The 19,343-nt window shown below is 42.3% G+C and overlaps 1 protein-coding gene and 1 pseudogene across 1 annotated transcript in view; both read left to right on the plus strand.

The window, feature by feature from the left end:
- The window catches only part of CARMIL2 (capping protein regulator and myosin 1 linker 2), a 129,828-nt gene that overhangs the window by 76,868 nt on the left and 33,617 nt on the right, over positions 1-19,343 (plus strand). The window contains exons 5-6 of the mRNA XM_063438547.1: positions 7,884-8,280; positions 16,454-16,573. Coding sequence (XP_063294617.1) covers positions 7,884-8,280; positions 16,454-16,573 — 517 coding nt within the window. The remainder of the gene's footprint in view (positions 1-7,883; positions 8,281-16,453; positions 16,574-19,343) is intronic.
- LOC134578312 (beta-enolase-like) lies at positions 5,828-7,376 on the plus strand (annotated as a pseudogene).

A 19,343-nucleotide genomic window follows, 5' to 3' on the forward strand; every position in this document is an offset into this window, starting at 1 on the left:
ATAGTTAGTTCTACAGTTGCCTTACACTACCCCCGATGGTTGAAGAATCTATAGAGAGGCTGAGCAACCAGTCATATCAAGACTTGTTTTGTATTGTGCCATTAGGTACTTGACAGGCCTGTGTATTGTCCTGTTTTTATAGGTCTGTAATTCGATAACAGCATCAATTGATGCAGTCAAATGTCTTTGTGCTGTTGAGGCATGACCTCTCACTGCATGGAATTGAATGCATGGTGGAGGCCAACAAGGTGGGGGCCAGAGTCAAATTCTGAGATTAGACTTTAATGCTCCCCAGTTTTTAAAATGAACCAGCCACCGATGGTTATCATGGCTACTTCAACAAATAAAAAGAGACTAAGGGAAGAAATGAGACTGCCCACTTATTGCATTTGGGTTAGTAAATTATTTTACCTCCTCTTTAAATGCAGAGTATATGATAATCAATTATTTATTTGCAAAATGTTGTTTTGCACAGTTATTTTCACAAAGGGAGCACAATCGCTATGGTACTACAGCAATTCAATTCAACTGTATGGCATAAAGCCACACATTTAAAACTTTCTCACCTACAAGCAAGAAATTGTTATATGAAATGCTCCCAGGGGAGACAGGAAATGTAATTCATGGTTACAGAAGGAATTGTATGCAGACATGGGAGATGGTAAAGGCAAACTGGGGAACAGTCCCTCAAGTCCCTGTAAGTGTGGGTATCAAGAGATAGACTTTGAATTGGAAGGGTGGGGACATTGGGTGATGTGAGTATGTACATGTGGGATACATTCACTTGGACTGAACCAGTGAATACATATTTTACCAGGAGATAAAACTGTGAATAATTAATAATAATTAAGGATAGGATTGATGTAGAGATAAATAAACCTTGATGAAATTCATTGTATTTTAGATGATACAGTCTGCTTACATTTTACAGGTTGTTTTTTGTTTTTTTGTTCAGTCAGATTTTGTATTTTTTATACATTATGTACGCTTTCCTAAAATAACGCATTTTTTTTTTTAGTTATTTATAGAGTACATTGTGTGTTACATTGTGGCAGTCTACTAATGGTAAACAATAACATGAATGAATATCTGTGTAACAATAGCATGAAGGAATCTCTATGGGAAGAATTAATCTCTATGTATGAATGTGATATATGTGATAGTCGTGTTGTCAGACTGAATAAAGTAAAATTTTTGTCTCACGGAATTCAACCTATAGTGTGAATTTGTGGTGTATAATGAGTAAATGTGGTGTGATGTACACGTGTGTTCAAATGTATCAGTGTGTGTATATAGCAGTCTTTGTATATGTGTGTATGTGTCAGGATGTGTCTATATGGCATGTTACAGAGATCCCCTCTGTCAGACTCGTACAGATACTTTTGTTGCACTTTGATATTTTGTTTTATGCGAACTCATTCTGCCAGTCATTTGTATGTACGAATGACCGACCACCCGGCTCTTGGCGTGTGCCGCTAGTTAACCTCATTGACCTCGAAACCGCCGAAGGAACCAACGAACAGCGGACCACCCTACTTCAGGAGTGTGCCGACAATTAACCTCCTGGGAGCTGCGGTTTGTGGTTAACCGCAGCCTAATTGGCTGACATCAGGGTGGCCACCATTCGTATAAAAAAACTTGAACAAAGTACCGAACCACGGCACGAAAGAACTGTGGAACGACGACCACCTAGACACTGGCGTGTGTCCTCAATTAAGTTGTGTTTTTTGTGGTTAACTGCACTCTAAGTACCTATTCCAAGGTGGTTGCCGTTCGTATGTCGAACACGAGGCGGCGGCCATCTTTGTGTCGTCGAGTGCTCAGCGGGGCCTGGGGCTAAAACTCCTGGAACTATAATCGGTTACTGATTTATACGAACCCCGCTGAAGTGCCGGTTATCCAATCCATTCGTATAAAACCCATACGAACAAACTTTACTTTCGTGATCTTTGCACACCATTCATAAGATCTCAGCGCCATTCGTATATGTTGTGCGTTCAGATCTGAGCTATCCAGGAATTGGTCGAATGGCATATTTTGATGTTTAAATGTAAAAGTTATATATTTTTATGCTGTTTTAGTGTGTATAATAAAACGTGGCATTTTCATGCCCTTGGAGATGATTAGATTAATGCAACCATTGGGATCAATTATCTCCAAGGTAGGGGGGAGTGTTTCCAAGAATGCACTTTGTTCTTATTGTTCCATCAGGTCCAGAGGGGGGGCTGTCCCCTGGCCTGGTAACTGCATAAATTGCCATGCATGAGTGCCATTAAAGCCAGTTTGTTTTACCCTCAACTCTCAGCCTCGACTCATGTTGTAGGGAAAAGTGTATCCTAGCTGTGCTATAGCTAGTGGAATGTTCTACATTTCCAGGAATTACTACTGTATGCTGATTTAAGCGACTCTCCTCCTCTCCAAGTTCCGGAAACAGGATATCCAAGCGGTCCAACTTCCAACCAGCCTGGAGGCAACCGTAACATGGCAGTCTGTGTATCTGTGTGTCAAGGTGTGTGTATGTGTCAGTGTGTGCATCTGTGTGTGAGTTTCAGTGTGTGTGTCAGTCTGAGTGAGAATGTGTGCATATATCAGTCTGTGTGTCAGTGTGTATATATGTAAGTCTGTGCCTGTGATGTATATTTCAGTCAGTGTGTCAGTACATCAGTGTACATGTGTCAGTGTGAGTATCTGAATGTAATTGTATGTATCAGTGTGAGTATCTGTATATCAGGATGTGTATCTGAGTGTGTATGAGTTTGTCAGAATGTGTCAGGGTGTGTATATGCATCAGTGTATGTAACTATGTGTATGTATGTGTCAGTGTGAATCTGCATGTGTATGTATCTGTGTGTGTTAATGTGTATATAATGCCCCCGCTACTTTCCAGCGCTTGGTAGATAGACTCCTTGATGGCTTCCAGGATTTTGTCTGTGCATACCTGGACGACATAGTGATCCACAGTGAGTCCTGGGAGGAACACTTGGCTCATGTTGGGATAGTGCTGGATCAGATTCGGGCCGCTGGCCTGACCCTGAAACCAGTAAAATGTCATTTTGGAATGGCCGAGGTGCAGTATCTGGGGCACCGGGGGGGGGGGGGGGACGAAGCAATGACCGGAGCCGGCTAAGATAGAAGCGGTCACAAACTGGCCCACACCTCACACCAAGACCCAGGAACTAGCCTTCCTGGGCACTGCGGGGTACTACAGGCAATTCGTGCCAGATTACAGCTCTATTGCAAAACCCCTGACCAACTTGACAAAGAAAAACCTTCCCCGACAGGTCCTGTATATGCATCATTGTATGTAACTATGTGTATGTATGTGTCAGTGTGAATGTGCATGTGTATGTATCTGTGTGTGTTAATGTGTATATATTATTGTTATTATTATTATTATTATTATTATTATATTTATAGAGCGCCGTCAAATTCTGCAGCGCTTTACAATGGGTGGACGAACAGACATGTAGTTGTAACCAGACAAGTTGGACACACAGGAACAGAGGGGTTGAGGGCCCTGCTCAATGAGCTTACATGCTAGAGGGAGTGGGGTAAAATGACACAAAAAGGTAAGGATAGTATTAGACTAGTGACAGTTGCAGAAGAGGAATCAGTTGGGAGCTATAACAGTTTAATTGATACGCTTTTATGAAGAAGTGCATTTTTAACGATTTTTTGAAGGAGTGGAGACTGGGTGAGCATCTAACGGAGGAGAGAAGCGAGTTCCACAGGATCGGTGCGGCCCTCGAGAAATCTTGAAGGCGAGCATCAGAGGTGGGAGTACGGACAGAAGATAGACGTAAGTCTTCAGCAGATCGTAAGAGCCTAGACGGGACATACTTGTGTATAAGGGAGGATAGATAGGTGGGAGCAGCATTATGTAGAGATTTGAAAGCAAGAACCAGAATTTTAAATTGAGCTCTATATTTTATAAGAAGCCAATGTAGGGACTGACAGAAGGGTGAGGCATGGGAGGTGCGGGCGGACAGGAAGATGAGCCTCGCTGCCGCATTCATTATGGACTGTAACGGCGCAAGTTGGGAGCACGTAAGACCACTGAGAAGCGGATTACAGTAGTCAAGACGAGAAAGGACAGTGGAATGGACCAAGACAGGATTTGGCGATAGATTGAACATGAGGCTTGAAGGAGAGGTCGGAGTCAAAGAGAACACCTAGGCAGCGAGCCTGCATGGTGGAGCTGATGGTAGCACCATTGACTTGGAGGGAGACAGACACAGGAGTAACAACACTTGAGGGAGGAAAGACCAGAATTTCAGTTTTGGTCAAGTTTAGTTTAAGGAAGTGGGCAGCCATCCAGTTAAAAACAGCAGAGAGGCAGTCAGAGACACTAGTCAAGAGGGACGGGGAGTGATCAGGAGATGACAGGTGGATTTGCGTGTCATCTGCATAGAAATTATATTGGAAGCCAAAGGAGCTAATGAGTTATATATATCTGTGTAAGTATGCATGTGGCAGTGTGTGTGTGTGTGTGTGTGTGTGTGTGCATATATCCCACCAGCCAAACACCAACACAGAATGCAAACACACCCCTGCAATCAGACTCCAAAATTATATGCAAACACCATTACTACACACAAATGTACACCTGCATTTAAAAGCCAACACTACGTACAAACACACCCCTGCAATTAAAATGCAAACATTACATATAAACACAGCCCTGTATTAAAATTCTAAAATTATATATAAACACTTCTTCGTTCAAACACCAATACTACGCACAAGCAAACCTGCATTTAAAAGCCCACACTACATACAAACACATCCCTGTATTCAAACACAAACACTACACACAAGCAAACCATCGCACACATGGCAACTGTACATACAAATACACCTGTACATGCACACACTTACTCTATACAAAAGTATGCTTACATTCAAAACACAAAAACTGCTGACAAGGGGAGCGGGGCCTGAACGCAGAGCTGAGCAGACGCATGCAAGCACAGCTCCTGCTCTGCACAACCTTTCACTCTACTAAAAGGCACAAATTAGCCCAAAAAGGTGATAAAATGAGTTACCGGCGGGTAAATGAAGCAAACCTTAACAGTTTGATACCACACACGAAGCAATTTACACCGGCTTACCGGGATCAGCATTTGAGGCCTAACAGGGTCAGCAACCTGAGTGCCGGGAGAGGTGGCCGATCTCCCGACGGAGGGTCAGCAATGCATTGCAGCTCTGCTGTTCCCCTGCTACCCCCCCCTATGGACCGGTGGGGGATATCCCGGTCCCCGCTGGAGACTCACACTTACCTGCCACAGGGTAAACTGCAGTCCGATGGCAAGCTGCACGAGGCACCTAAGATGGCCGCCACGCTATATCCTGAACATGCTACAGAGGACCCGGGGCTCCAACATTGGAGACAGCACTTTGAAGCCCGGTTCGATCAAATCTGCAGGGCCTTCTGGAGGCGACTACAGCACAAATCTTCATCCCAAACCCCACAGGAAAAGCAAGAGCATGCACCAGAGGCTGCCTGCCAGACTCACTCCGGGCACGGGATCCATACAGAGGTGCACCCGCCCTGCCGCCTAACCATCCAGAGGGCACCCCGCAAGCTACAGAGCCCCAAAACCCAAGCAGACGCTGGGCAAGGCACTGCCACATTACCACCCACCAAGCGACGTGCCACAAAGCAGAGGAAAATGGAGAAGTGGCGGAGGGCGGTCAGACTCCTCCAGTACAAGAGCTCTTGCTACCGACCTACCTCTGACCCTCCAGAACAAGCAAAGACCAAGCGGAGTGACCCAAACAGCCACTCCATCAAACGGGACAATCATCCAGCATCGAGACCCCCCATAGGCACCATGTCCATTCAGAAGATCCACGCCAGGGAGATCCTGGATTCCAGGGGAAACCCTACAGTAGAGGTTGACCTGTACACAGGCAAAGGTCTCTTCCGGGCAGCTGTGCCTAGTGGGGCGTCCACTGGAATATATGAGGCTCTTGAGCTGAGGGATGGAGACAAGAGCCGATATTTGGGCAAAGGTGTTCTGAAGGCTGTGGATCACATCAACAAGACCATTGTACCAGCTTTGCTGGAGAAGAAACTTAGTGTTGTGGAACAAGAAAAGATTGACAAAGTGATGCTGGGACTTAATGGGATAAAAAATAAGTCTAAATTTGGTGCTAATGCCATCCTGGGTGTTTCTCTGGCTGTGTGCAAGGCTGGTGCAGCAGAGAAAGGTGTCCCCTTATACCGTCACATCGCTTACCTGGCCGGAAACCACAACCTCATCCTTCCCATCCCTGCCTTTAATGTCATCAACAGGGGTTCACACGCAGGGAATAAGCTGGCCATGCAAGAGTTCATGATCCTTCCCGTGGGGGCAGAGGTCTACCACAACCTGAAAAATGTCATAAAGGCCAAATATGGAAAGGATGCCACCAATGTCGGTGATGAAGGTGGATTCGCTCCTAACATTCTGGAGAATAATGAAGCCTTGGAGCTACTTAAATCAGCTATCGAGAAAGCTGGCTACACTGATAAGATTGTCATTGGTATGGACATGGCTGGTTCGAAATTCTACCGCAATGGCAAATACGACCTTGACTTCAAATCCCCGGATGACCCAACTCGTTACATCTCAGGAGAGAAATTGGGAGATCTGTATAAGAGCTTCATTAAGTCATACCCAGTGGTCTCCATTGAAGATCCATTTGACCAGGATGACTTGGAAACTTGGAAGAGTTTCCAGAACACAGTTGATATCCAGATAGTTGGAGATGATTTAACTGTGACCAATCCCAAGAGAATCCAGCAGGCTGTGGAAAAGAAAGCATGTAATTGTCTGCTCCTGAAAGTCAACCAGATTGGCTCAGTCACCGAGTCCATCCAGGCGTGTAAGTTGGCTCAGTCCAAGGGATGGGGGGGGTTATGGTGAGTCATCGTTCTGGAGAGACTGAAGACACATTTATTGCCGACCTGGTGGTGGGACTGTGTACTGGACAGATTAATGCAGGAGCTCCATGTCGGTCAGAGAGACTTTCTAAATACAACCAGCTCATGAGGATTGAAGAGGAGCTCGGAGATAAGGCGAAGTTTGCTGGTCGTAACTTCAGAAACCCCCGCGCCAAGTAAACGCTGGCAGCAGCACCACATTGAAGCTATGTCTATTCTAACTGAAGCCCAGAATCCTTTTGCAATGCTCTTGCCAACATTTAAAGAAGTTCATTCCTGCAGTACTGTGCACACCATCTGCTTAAAGGATTTACCTGCCAGGGCTCGATAACGTAGCCTTAAACTGCACAACGTCAAATGTTTGTAAGAATCCTATAAATATATATGTCACAACTGAACCCCAAGTTAATTTTGGAATAAACTGTAAAGAATTAAATCCTACAAATAACCCTTAAAAAAAAAAAAAAAAAAAACCTGCTGACAAACACAACATGCAAGGATGGGCAAATGGTAGATCTCCAGCGGCAAAGCTTAGTGGGAGTTGTACGAAGATGGGAATCTACCTTTTGCCCACTCTTGCACTAGAGCGGCCCAAAATAATTTCTTGCACCAAGGCCCACTCTAAATTAGTTCTGCCACTGGCCTATAGTGTCCCTTTAAAGTGTGTGAAGGTGCTACACTTCCATATGAAAGATTCAGAAGCAAATGTACTTTTTCCAGAATAAGTAGAGGCTGTACCAATCAAGAGACTAGTATTTTGATTTATAGGGATATGAGATAAGTAGCTCAGCCATTATTCCACCCAGTCTTTAGGATAAGCAAAATTGCAGAATAAGCTGATAGCAGGCATATTGTGGCTTCTATCAACATATTCACTACTTGTTATTAGTTTTGAGAAAAGAAGAGAGGTAATTAGTATATAAAATTTTAATTTTTACATTTCTTATTTACTCAGCCACATACCAGTGCAAGTTTCACCAGAAATCACCTCGTTTTCATCATCTGGATCTAGAACATTCAAGAAGAAAATTGGAGAGTTTTTTGCTTTAAGAAAACCAAGATCCACCAAAGGACTTAAGTCAGAAAAAGACCTAGATGGGAGCCCTGTAGCTACAAAGAGCAGGAAACAGACTTTAACAGACATATTAAGGCCATTAGGGAAGAGTGGAGACACTGCAAGGGGACAAGACATTAGTAAAGATGTCACATCTCCAGAGTCAAGGTCTGTAGCAGATCCCACATGGACTCCAGATGCTGCAAGGAGAATTAAACCAAGATACTCACGAGAAGGCAAATCCCAGTCACTGATTCTTCTGTCAGGTGATGAGGAAGAATCACTTGCAATGAAACAGGTATGTGAAATTGTTGTGTAAAAATATTGTGGAATAAGTGCTTGTGCAGTATGCATTTTTTCCAGTTGGTTCCAAAAATAGAGGAAATGGTTAGCATTCCTAACATGAGCCTCAATTTAATATTGTTGGTTAAAATTTCCAAATATTTTAATAATTTTAGATACATTTTTTTAAATTATTTTTTTTCAAAGTGTTAAAATATATATATTACTCTTTAAATAAGAATACATATATATATATATTCTAATTTAAAGAGTAATGCTGAATAAAAAAAGAAAATACATGTTTTTGTACAGGTCTTAAAAGCAGCATGGGAAGGAAATAAATGTGTATGGTTAGCTTCCCATCTCTGAAATCTGTTCTACAAAGATCTGGTGCATATAACATTAATACCATGAATTATGTCACTCCCATTAATGCAGAAACAAAATCATTACAAGCAAAACCACAAAACATTGTGGTAATAATAAAGAATCATGGCCTTGATTCAATATTGTTGGATAAGCTTTCCAAATGATTAAATATTTTTGGATACACTTGTAAAATTATTTAATATAACGAAAAATATTTAAATATTTTCTTATGTGTAGTGCAATTTTGGGCACCTGTTCTAAAGAAGGATATTATGGCACTAGAAAAAGTGCAGAGGCGGGCTACAAAATTAATAAAAGGAATGGAACATATCAGCTATGAAGAAAGGTTAACACATTTAAACCTATTTAGTTTAGAAAAACGTCGCCTGAAAGGGGATATGATAACATTATACAAATATATTCGAGGCCAATACAAACCATTGTGTGGAAATCTATTCACAAACTGGACTTTACATAGGACACGAGGTTATGCGTTTAGACTAGAAGAAAGAAGATTTCGTCTAAGGCAAAGGAAAGGTTTTTTTACTGTAAGAACAATCAGGATGTGGAATTCTCTGCCTGAAGAAGTGGTTTTATCAGAGTCCATAGAGATGTTCAAACAGCTACTAGATGCATACTTGCAAAAACAGAATATTCAAGGATATAATCTTTCAATGTAGGGTAATAACTGCTTGATCCAAGGATAAATCTGACTGCCATTCTGGAGTCAAGAAGGAATTTTTTTCCTAGCTTGTTGCAAAATTACAAGTGCTTCAAACTGGGTTTTTTTGCCTTCTTTTGGATCAACAGCAAAAAACATATGTGAGGAAGGCTGAACTTGATGGACGCAAGTCTCTTTTCAGCTATGTAATATGTAACCCCTTAAAGGACCACTCTAGGCACCCAGACCACTTCAGCTTAATGAAGTGGTCTGGGTGCCAGGTCCAGCTAGCTTTTACCCTTTTTTTTATAAACATAGCAGTTTCAGAGAAACTGCTATGTTTATACTGAGGGTTAAGCCAGCCTCCAGAGCCTCTAGTGGCTGTTTCATTGACAGCCGCTAGAGGCGCTTACGTGCTTCTCACTGTGAAAATCACAGTGAGAGCACGCAAGCGTCCATAGGAAAGCATTATGAATGCTTTCCTATGCGACCGGCTGAATGCGAGCGCGGGTCCTGCCGCGCATGCGCATTCAGCCGATGACGTCGCGAGGAGGAGGAGGAAAGCTCCCCGCCCGGCGCTGGAGAAAGAGGTAAGTTTAACCCCTTCCTCCCCCCAGAGCCCGACGGGAGTGGGTCCCTGAGGGTGGGGGCACCCTCAGGGCACTCTAGTGCCAGGAAAACGAGTATGTTTTCCTGGCACTAGAGTGGTCCTTTAAGGACCAAGCTTCTGGAATAAAAGGGAATCATGACATGTCACACGTGTCATGTGTCCTTAAGGGGTTAAAAGACCAACATGTTTTCACATGTTTTCCTTCCTTCTCCTTACTGACTAAGGCTTTATCAAAATTATATGCATTTGTGATTGGTGCTTTTTTCACTTTTATTTTGTTTGCCAATATGCTTTTCTGCATTCCCATTAGTGCACAAAATATTTATTTTTGTGCCCTTTCCCCGCAATAATTAACAAAAGCAAACAAGCAAAAGAAATGCTCATCTTTGACTGCCATTTCTATTGAAGTTCTGGAGTGCACGTCTACAGGTTCTGTAATTCCAAAGAGATAAAGAAAAGATCTATGGAGAGAAAACATTAAATAATATTTTTAAAAAGTCACAACATTTCCATTTGAAACACATGCTGTTCATTAAAGTACTGGTAAGATGAAATAACACTTGGCCGATAAATACATAAATAGTAGGCAAAATTATAACAAGCCATCACAAACAAAAATGTTGCATGAGGTGGGAAAAAACTGGAAAAAGGACACACAAAAAAAAGCTGGACATGTTTTCATCTAACAGAAGCTTTCTCAACAACTTGCACTTATACATATTTATACATAAATTTTAAAGAGCAGATACTGTCCTTTTTCTGATACCTTATGTGTATACATTGCACAACTTTACAGAATAAAGTACTAACAGGCCCTCAACAGACCCAATATTGGCAAAACAGTCTCAATTGTGAGGTCTTGTCCTGCCGTCCTGATTTTGATTCCTAGGGATACCAGGGAACTGACTTCAGGCAGCATAACACAAGTGTATCTTTGGACATGGCTCGAGATGTGAATAAAAGGGAATCATGACCTGTCACACATGTCATGTGTCCTTAAGGGGTTAAAGTGCATAAGTGGTGATTCCATACACTATATGTTTCTATCACAAAGTGGTTAAAGAATCACTATAGCATCGGAATACAAACATGTATTTCTGGGGGGGTGGAGCAAGCTCTCAACCGGAACAATCTCCCTGACGTGTCTGAGCAGTAGGAATCTGCAAAAGTAGAGCTGTTTAAGGCACACTTTTGATAACTTGGCATCCTGGAAATATTTATTTATCTATGAGGCAGAAGACGAGTTGGATCGACCCAGGTTTTCAGCAGATATTGGAGACTTGCCAAGGAGATCGCATGGCGAATGTATGCCAGACATGTTGCCTGAACTAGATCACTTCCCCGACACCTCTGAAGATCTACCTCTACATAGAATGTAGCACTTTCAGGGACCCTCCAAGCCTTCTCAATCAATTGAGGGAACTTGTAACCCTGTGACCACATCCATCCACACAGGTCTTCTGATGGAGCTCTGTCAAGATATTTTAGCAGAGATAATACAAGTAAAAAAGAGCATCACAGGTTTTACAGCCAGATTAAGTGGAGCAGACCGCAGGGACTCATAACACAGGGACTCATAAAACAAAACTCTTACTTACAGAAGCAGGTAGGCAACCTTGCCTCAGCACAACTCCAACTAGACTACCAAGTAGCGGCTCTGTAGGACAAGCGAAGGTGTGTCTGATGGAATCACCATGGCAGAACTGCCACACATGCAGGCTAATTACAGCCCTACTACCTCCCAAGCAAGTGAAAGGTATACAGTCGGATGTCATGTTTTGACTACCAAAACCTCCAGTGTCTTTTGATCAAGTTTTAAAATTAATAATAATCAGCTGCACACCAAATATTATAAAATTATAAATTGTATTGATTATCTAATAAAAAGACTCAATAGATATACATACACCTGTGCTATATGAGGGTATAAAGGGGCAAGATAAAGCTGCCTTCTTGACTTTAACCAGAGGAAAAACCACATATTCAACATATTCAAACAGATGGAAAATACCTTTTTTTCTGACCTCTGAAGCACAACCCTGTAGTGGAGGAAGTCACTTTAACCCCTAACAGATATTTTATCTTCTCATGTCATGGAGTACTGATGGGGTACTCCCCATTCATTGATCATCCAACACAATAACACAGAGCACAGAGTGACTGATGCTTCAAATATGGATGCTGCCCTGTCTACACTGGACCTTTGCCTTATCTCTTCACCTAAAGGGTATTTAGCGCTAAGCAATAACTGGAATAGTCCAAACAGCAGCTAAATCACCGGAGCCGGGGTCTCTCATCCCGTCCACAAACAGATGAAAGTACAAGTAGTGGTGCAGTGCCTAAAATGTCCTTAAAATATATATATATATCAAAGCAGGGAGAAAAACAGGGAAAATATATAGTGTAGCATGTCAATGTCCAAATAAATAGAATAAAACACCTGGGTGGAACAATCCCCGCCTATGGATATAGTGTGGTTCTTGGTATTTGCAGTCATTCAAATGGTGGATACATAAGCAGCTCTTCGAATATGGGCTTAGGATATTATAGTGTAGCGCCCACTTGTAGGTTTAGATAATGGTCTTTTCCCTCAAGAAATATAGGAGAAAAAGGAAAATAGAAAAACCAAAATAGTGTGTACCATAAGGCAGAGAATACAATTAAAGTCGTAAGAAATCTACTCACATTTGATGGACCAGATGTGGACTGCTCTATCCCTTGGGCTTGGGTGGTACAATCCCCCCCACGGATACGGTAGTTCAAGCAGAATAGCAGCAAAGGTTGGTCCAATAAAAAATTACTTTTATTTAAAGGTAATTAATATACAAATATAAAACAAGAAAAAATACACTCAAGGTGAGGTAGATAATAATAATAAATACACTTAACGTGTTTCACCTGGGAAGAGGCTTTCTCTTGAAACACTTTTGAGAAAGCCTCTTGCCAGGTGAAACTTTTACCAGTCCCCTTTACCAATTCCCTGTTCCCCTTTACCAATCACCTGCCCCCCTTCACCAGTATCCTTTACCAATCCCCTGCCCCCTTCATTAAATTCCCTACTCCCCTTCACCAGTCCCCAGCCCCCCTTCAATAAAACACAATCAATTTAGTAAAAAAAAAGCAAGAAGAACAACCACTCACATTAATAACTGCTGCTCCCTGGATTCAGGTGTCCGTTTCCCACGCCGCCAAGTCACAGACTGAAGAGCACCAGACAACACCCTCACACACACTGAGCGGATTGTTCCGTGGCTCCCTGAGAAGGCGGAGCACATCAACATCGCGCCCCCATGCTCATCCTCCTTCACGCACCGGACCTCTGCATCACCCATGTGGATTCCAGGCTGCGGCTCTCCCCTCACTATTCGCAAGTCAAGTGCACAGCAGCACTATGCACTTGACTTGCTCTGCACTGCAGATACATAACTCTGGCTGGTCTGTGAGTGACCGACTGCGAGCTGTGTTGCCATGGTGCCCTGTGCGGCCACACAGCTCGCACACCCCAAAGGCAGGTCCAGGTGTCACCCCCCCTCCGCATCCCGTGATGCACACCCTGGTGCGGTCTGCATTCCCCGCTCCCCTCTTGTGAAGCGACTGGATATATTGTTTTTTTTTTTTTGTTACATACCTAAATTGAAAACCCTGTATTGTTGCTGAATACATTTCAACAGTATCATACAAATAAAAAAAACACTCTTTAGAAAACTTACGGTAATAATCAGCCAATCAGTGTAAAATATAAAGCAGTCAGTTCTAAACTGTGTATCTGTGAGAGTCTTCACGGTCAATTATGTCACTTGCAACAATAAATAAATATGTTTTAAAGATATTTCTAACATATGTAAAAAAACTGTATTAAATGTTAAAATGTCCTTCTGAGCAATTTCCATTTATACCAAAGTTCAATGTACTTTAACAAGTGTTATATGTATATTCCAAGTTTTGTAAAACAAAGTTAATACATTGTAATAATAATATAAAACTCAACTACAGATAACAACTTGGTGGTGTATACCACTTTAAGAAAAGAAATCAACGGTGGAGTTGCAAAATATCAATAAGTATATTGTACACAATAAAATAATACCTTAATGGATAATGTGCAATATCCAAAAAGATTTATAGGGAGTGATGGTAGTTGCAGTCCAGAAAACAAGCAGAGGATATTTGCAGCAGACAGAGTGTTGAATATGTTAAAATTGAAGCAGACAATGGGAGGAGGTTTGTCTAGACACAAAGGAAGATGGCCACTTGAGCCCTTAGCTCCGCACCATGAGCCTGGCAAAATTGTGTGTAAGTGGATTCCCCCAAGGGTAAACTTGCTAACTTGTCACACGCTAAAGCACGTAGGAACTTGGAGAAATCGGATACACTTAATTTCTTTACCCAGAAATGGACACTGCAAACTGCAGAATCAGGCCTACAAAATGGTGCCCGTCACTCCGGAGTGATTCCTGAGTCAGAACCCCTCACCACCGCCCTCCTACAAAAGGCACTGGACCAGCAATCTAGAAACCTGATAACTATATGGCAATCCAGTGTAGCCAAGATTAAAAATGACCTTCAAGACCTCGGCTCCCACACAGTACACATGGAGACAAAAATGGAGGAGATAGTGGATACCCACAAGACGGCCAAGGATCGAATACAGCATTTGCCCACACAGCTCACACAATGTGAAGCAAAAATTATGGATCTCGAAGATCGGTCCAGACGCAGAACTCTGCGCCTGAGGGGGATCCCTGAGACAGTCCTGATGGCAGACTTACCTGCATTTGTGCATAGCTTCTTCAAACTCATAGTCCCTGAAATTCCGTCAGACATGCTGCTACACGACCGACTACCCAGAGTCCCAAAACCCCAAAATATTGCGGCCTCACTGCCTCGAGACATCCTCCTCGAAAGCTCATTACTTCCACGTGAAGGAGCTTATCATGCGAAGAAGCAGAACCAAATAAACCTGTTCATATAGAATGGCCAGAAGCCCATAGTGGCCTTCTCGACACTCTATAGGCACACCTGCAAAGGGCCTACCGAACATACAACTTTACTATAGAGCGGCTGTCTTGAATAGTTTGTTGTCAACGAACACACTGACCCACCACAATGGGTATGTATTGAACAGAAGTGGGTATGCCAGTGGGACATGAATAGCTTGCTATAGGGATGGCCTCATCAAAGGCCGGACACATCACAGGCACTCCCCATTACTTTAACAATGTTAGCAATTTGGAACAACATCCGTTAACTCCTGTGCAGCTGCCACCCTGACCTCCTTGGCAACACCTCTTAAAATTTTGTCAACTCTGATTCCAGATTTCAATTATAGAATTTGGAACAGATGTGGAGTTGCATACCTGAATAATCTGCATACCAATGGGAAACTGTCCATATTTGATCAACTGAAAAGCTAGTACACCCTGCCCAATATAGCGTACCACTCTTATTTACTATTGAAATCCTGGTGGAAAGCCCACATCTCAACACCTCACAAGATGGAACTTCCCCTTCTCACAACTTTTGAGAAATTATACATGGCACTGACTCTTATGAAAAAACCCAGCTCCATCATTTATGAGTTATTACTCCCGAATACTGAGATCGAACAAGCAACTCAGAATCTGTAAACAAGGGGTTTGTCAGGGCACAGTCCGGTAATAAGAGTGTTGGAGAAGTCAATTGAGTCGAGAAATTAAGCAGGGGTATGGTTCACTATATATCAACAAAGAGGGATCTCAGATGGTAACAAAATAACTGAGTGATACAAAGTTACCTCAGCTTCCTTGTAATGTGGCTGCATGTGGCATCAGATCGTAAGGGTTCTGTTTGCGATGACGTTCAACCCCAGAAGTGTCTGTAGGGGAATCTTTTTTTTTTCTTCTTTAAATTTTGGTATGCTGAGCTCATAATTTTAATGGCAGTTCCTGAATCTAACATTGTCACAAAATTGTTCTGTCACCAATCTGTGCCAATATTTCAGAGCTGGCAAGGTGTCAGAGGATTCCCCATAAGTGCAATGAGGTCACCCATGTATAGGTTTGACATGTTTTTGTGAATAGCCGAAGTAGGAGTCAGCATATAACAATTCAGTTGGATCTCTAAACAAAGATAAAGCAGGAGGAGAAGAAACAAAACACCCATTGGATCAGTTTTAAAAAATGCAAGATAAAAAAAAAAAAACTTTAGATTAAGTAAATTAATCCTTTATAGTAAAAATATATAGTATGCAAAGTAATGGCTTTTCTTTATCCCTGTAAATGACAGTGGTCAGGCTTTACAAAGGGCTGAAGAAATATTGTTGTAGTCTCTAGGAAATAGGATATCAATGTCTGATCTGAACGTCTGATTTCTCTTTGCTGCACTAGTACGATGATGGACAACAATACATTTCTAATTTAGAGGCAAAGATGTGTTTGTTAAAAACCTTATATCTAAAATATTTTGGTTCTGAATGCAGGCTTTGAGCAGAAAACATATCTAACACAACATTTAAAAGCACATATCTTTATTTATCTGTTCAACATCATTTGAATATGTTTTTCATTTTAGAAAAGGCACTGTGAAAAAGCTGATGGAGATATTTGTAACACATTTGAACACAGAGTTCATAGCATGCTACATCGTATTGGTGTGACACGAGTCTTATCATCAGAAGCAAAGAAGAAGCAGGTAAGTGTTAATACATGCTTGATAATTCATTTATTAGAGGCTTTTATGTATCAATATAAACATATATATAAATTAATATATATAATCTCTTTAAAAGCATCCTCTTTTATTTTCTATTGAATTGTAATGTTACCTATATTATTATTTAATTTCTTTAACCAACATTCTCTCTGTAGAAATGTTAAGCGAATTCCAACATTTCTTAATTTCTAGATATTGGCTTTTTAGGTCACCCAAATAGAAGGGTAACATTTTCCGTCAAACAAACTTCACAGGAATACGCCAAGCACCATAATCACTACAGTGTGCTGCAGGTAGTTATGATGCCAGATTGACCCTGCCAAAATAAGCAGTCAGGCTGTTTTTAGAGTGGTTTGCCTTCTTACCTGGGTTCTGCCGGGCACGCTGCCTCCACTACAGCTGCATGGCTTAGTTTAGGAGAGCTAAATTATGCCACTGAGCAGGAGCTTCTTGTTCTCCTGGCTGCAGAGAGCAGGCAACAAATAGCCCCTTTTGAACCCCAGGTAGCACCATTCTAAAGCTAATCGACTTCTTACAATAAGGGAGGTTCCGGTCCTAGAACCATATCCACTACCACAGGCTGTAGAGTTTATAGAGCTTGGAGTGTTTAGTCAATTGTAGAAATGTGCTACAAATCTCAAGCTTTAAAAGAATCTTTCATGTCAGGTTTAATATACATTAAGATAAATTATACATTTGGTTGCTTTTGGATCTGTTATACACTTATCTACTGCCATTCCCTCCTCTCTCTGCACAATGATTGGCCCTGTATGGTGACACATCCCAAAGTAGGACATTCCTTTATGGTGATGTCAGCAACTCATATTTGTGTATCATTACAGGTATGCTTTAATTGTAATTAAGAAATAGAACATATTTTCACAAACAAAAAAGCTGTACATCTAAGTGAAATTAGACATTTTCACTATCTAGACCAAGCATGTCAAACTCGCAGCCTGCGAGGACCATCTCTGCGGTCCAGCGAGCCGCGAGTTCATGCTGGTGTCATAGCAGAGTAGGCACCTGCTTTCCCCACATTGCAGGTGCCTACTCTGCTAACACTTACTCGGCCGGGGAGGAGGGCCAGTGGGGGAGCTCAGTGTTCCTGCTCCTCACTGCTCCCTTGTGCGCGGCGTCTGTAGTGGAGCCGGGCGCCGGAATATGATGTCATATTCCGGCACCCAGCATCACTAAACCGCGCAAGGGAGCAGTGAGAAGCAGGAAGGAGATCTCCCAAAGTTAGAGAACAATAAATTAAATGATGTGAGTGCAAGAATGTGTAAATGTGTGTGTGCGTGTCTTTCAGTGTGTGCCTGTCAGTGTGTATGTGTCTGTCAGTGTGTGTGTGTCTGTGTGTGTCTGTCTGTCAGTGAGTATGTGTGTGTGTGTCTTTCAGTGAGTATGTGTGTGTGTCTGTGTGTGTGTGTGTCTGTCAGTGAGTGTGTGTGTGTGTGTTGGTCAATGTTGCATTGGCTGCGACTGAACAGTGGAGTACCTGGAGGTGCATGGAGGCACGCAATGCCAAGTGACATCGACGTGCTCCACCTTCACAGGGTTTCAAGAAGTAGCAGGAGGATCAGATTTGGCACAGGGTGGTAGAGGGGGGTGTTGTGGTTTAGTAGAGGGGGTGCTGTGGTTTAGTAGAGGGGGATGCTGTTTTTTTTTTTTTTTTTATACTGTACTTTTTAAAATAAACCTACATTTCTATGAAAATTTAACGTATTTATTTTTGCAGCCCACATAAACTTAAACCTTGTTTATGTGGCCCGTGCCAGACTTTGAGTTTGACATGCTTGATCTAGACTTTGATTGGTATACAGGGAGTGCAGAATTATTAGGCAAATGAGTATTTTGACCATCCTCTTTATGCATGTTGTCTTACTCCAAGCTGTATAGGCTCGAAAGCCTACTATCAATTAAGCATATTAGGTGATGTGCATCTCTGTAATGAGAAGAGGTGTGGTCTAATGACATCAACACCCTATATCAGGTGTGCATAATTATTAGGCAACTTCCTTTCCTTTGGCAAAATGGGTCAAAAGAAGGACTTGACAGGCTCAGAAAAGTAAAAAATAGTGAGATATCTTGCAGAGGGATGCAGCACTCTTAAAATTGCAAAGCTTCTGAAGCGTGATCATCGAACAATCAAGCGTTTCATTCAAAATAGTCAACAGGGTCGCAAGAAGCGTGTGGAGAAACCAAGGCGCAAAATAACTGCCCATGAACTGAGAAAAGTCAAGCGTGCAGCTGCCAAGATGCCACTTGCCACCAGTTTGGCCATATTTCAGAGCTGCAACATCACTGGAGTGCCCAAAAGCACAAGGTGTGCAATACTCAGAGACATGGCCAAGGTAAGAAAGGCTGAAAGACGACCACCACTGAACAAGACACACAAGCTGAAACGTCAAGACTGGGCCAAGAAATATCTCAAGACTGATTTTTCTAAGGTTTTATGGACTGATGAAATGAGAGTGAGTCTTGATGGGCCAGATGGATGGGCCCGTGGCTGGATTGGTAAAGGGCAGAGAGCTCCAGTCCGACTCAGACGCCGGCAAGGTGGAGGTGGAGTACTGGTTTGGGCTGGTATCATCAAAGATGAGCTTGTGGGGCCTTTTCGGGTTAAGGATGGAGTCAAGCTCAACTCCCAGTCCTACTGCCATTTTCTGGAAGACACCTTCTTCAAGCAGTGGTACAGGAATAAGTCTGCATCCTTCAAGAAAAACATGATTTTCATGCAGGACAATGCTCC

This window comes from Pelobates fuscus, chromosome 12 (genome assembly GCF_036172605.1).
Source record: "Pelobates fuscus isolate aPelFus1 chromosome 12, aPelFus1.pri, whole genome shotgun sequence".
In the NCBI taxonomy this organism is placed as follows: Eukaryota; Metazoa; Chordata; class Amphibia; order Anura; family Pelobatidae; genus Pelobates; species Pelobates fuscus.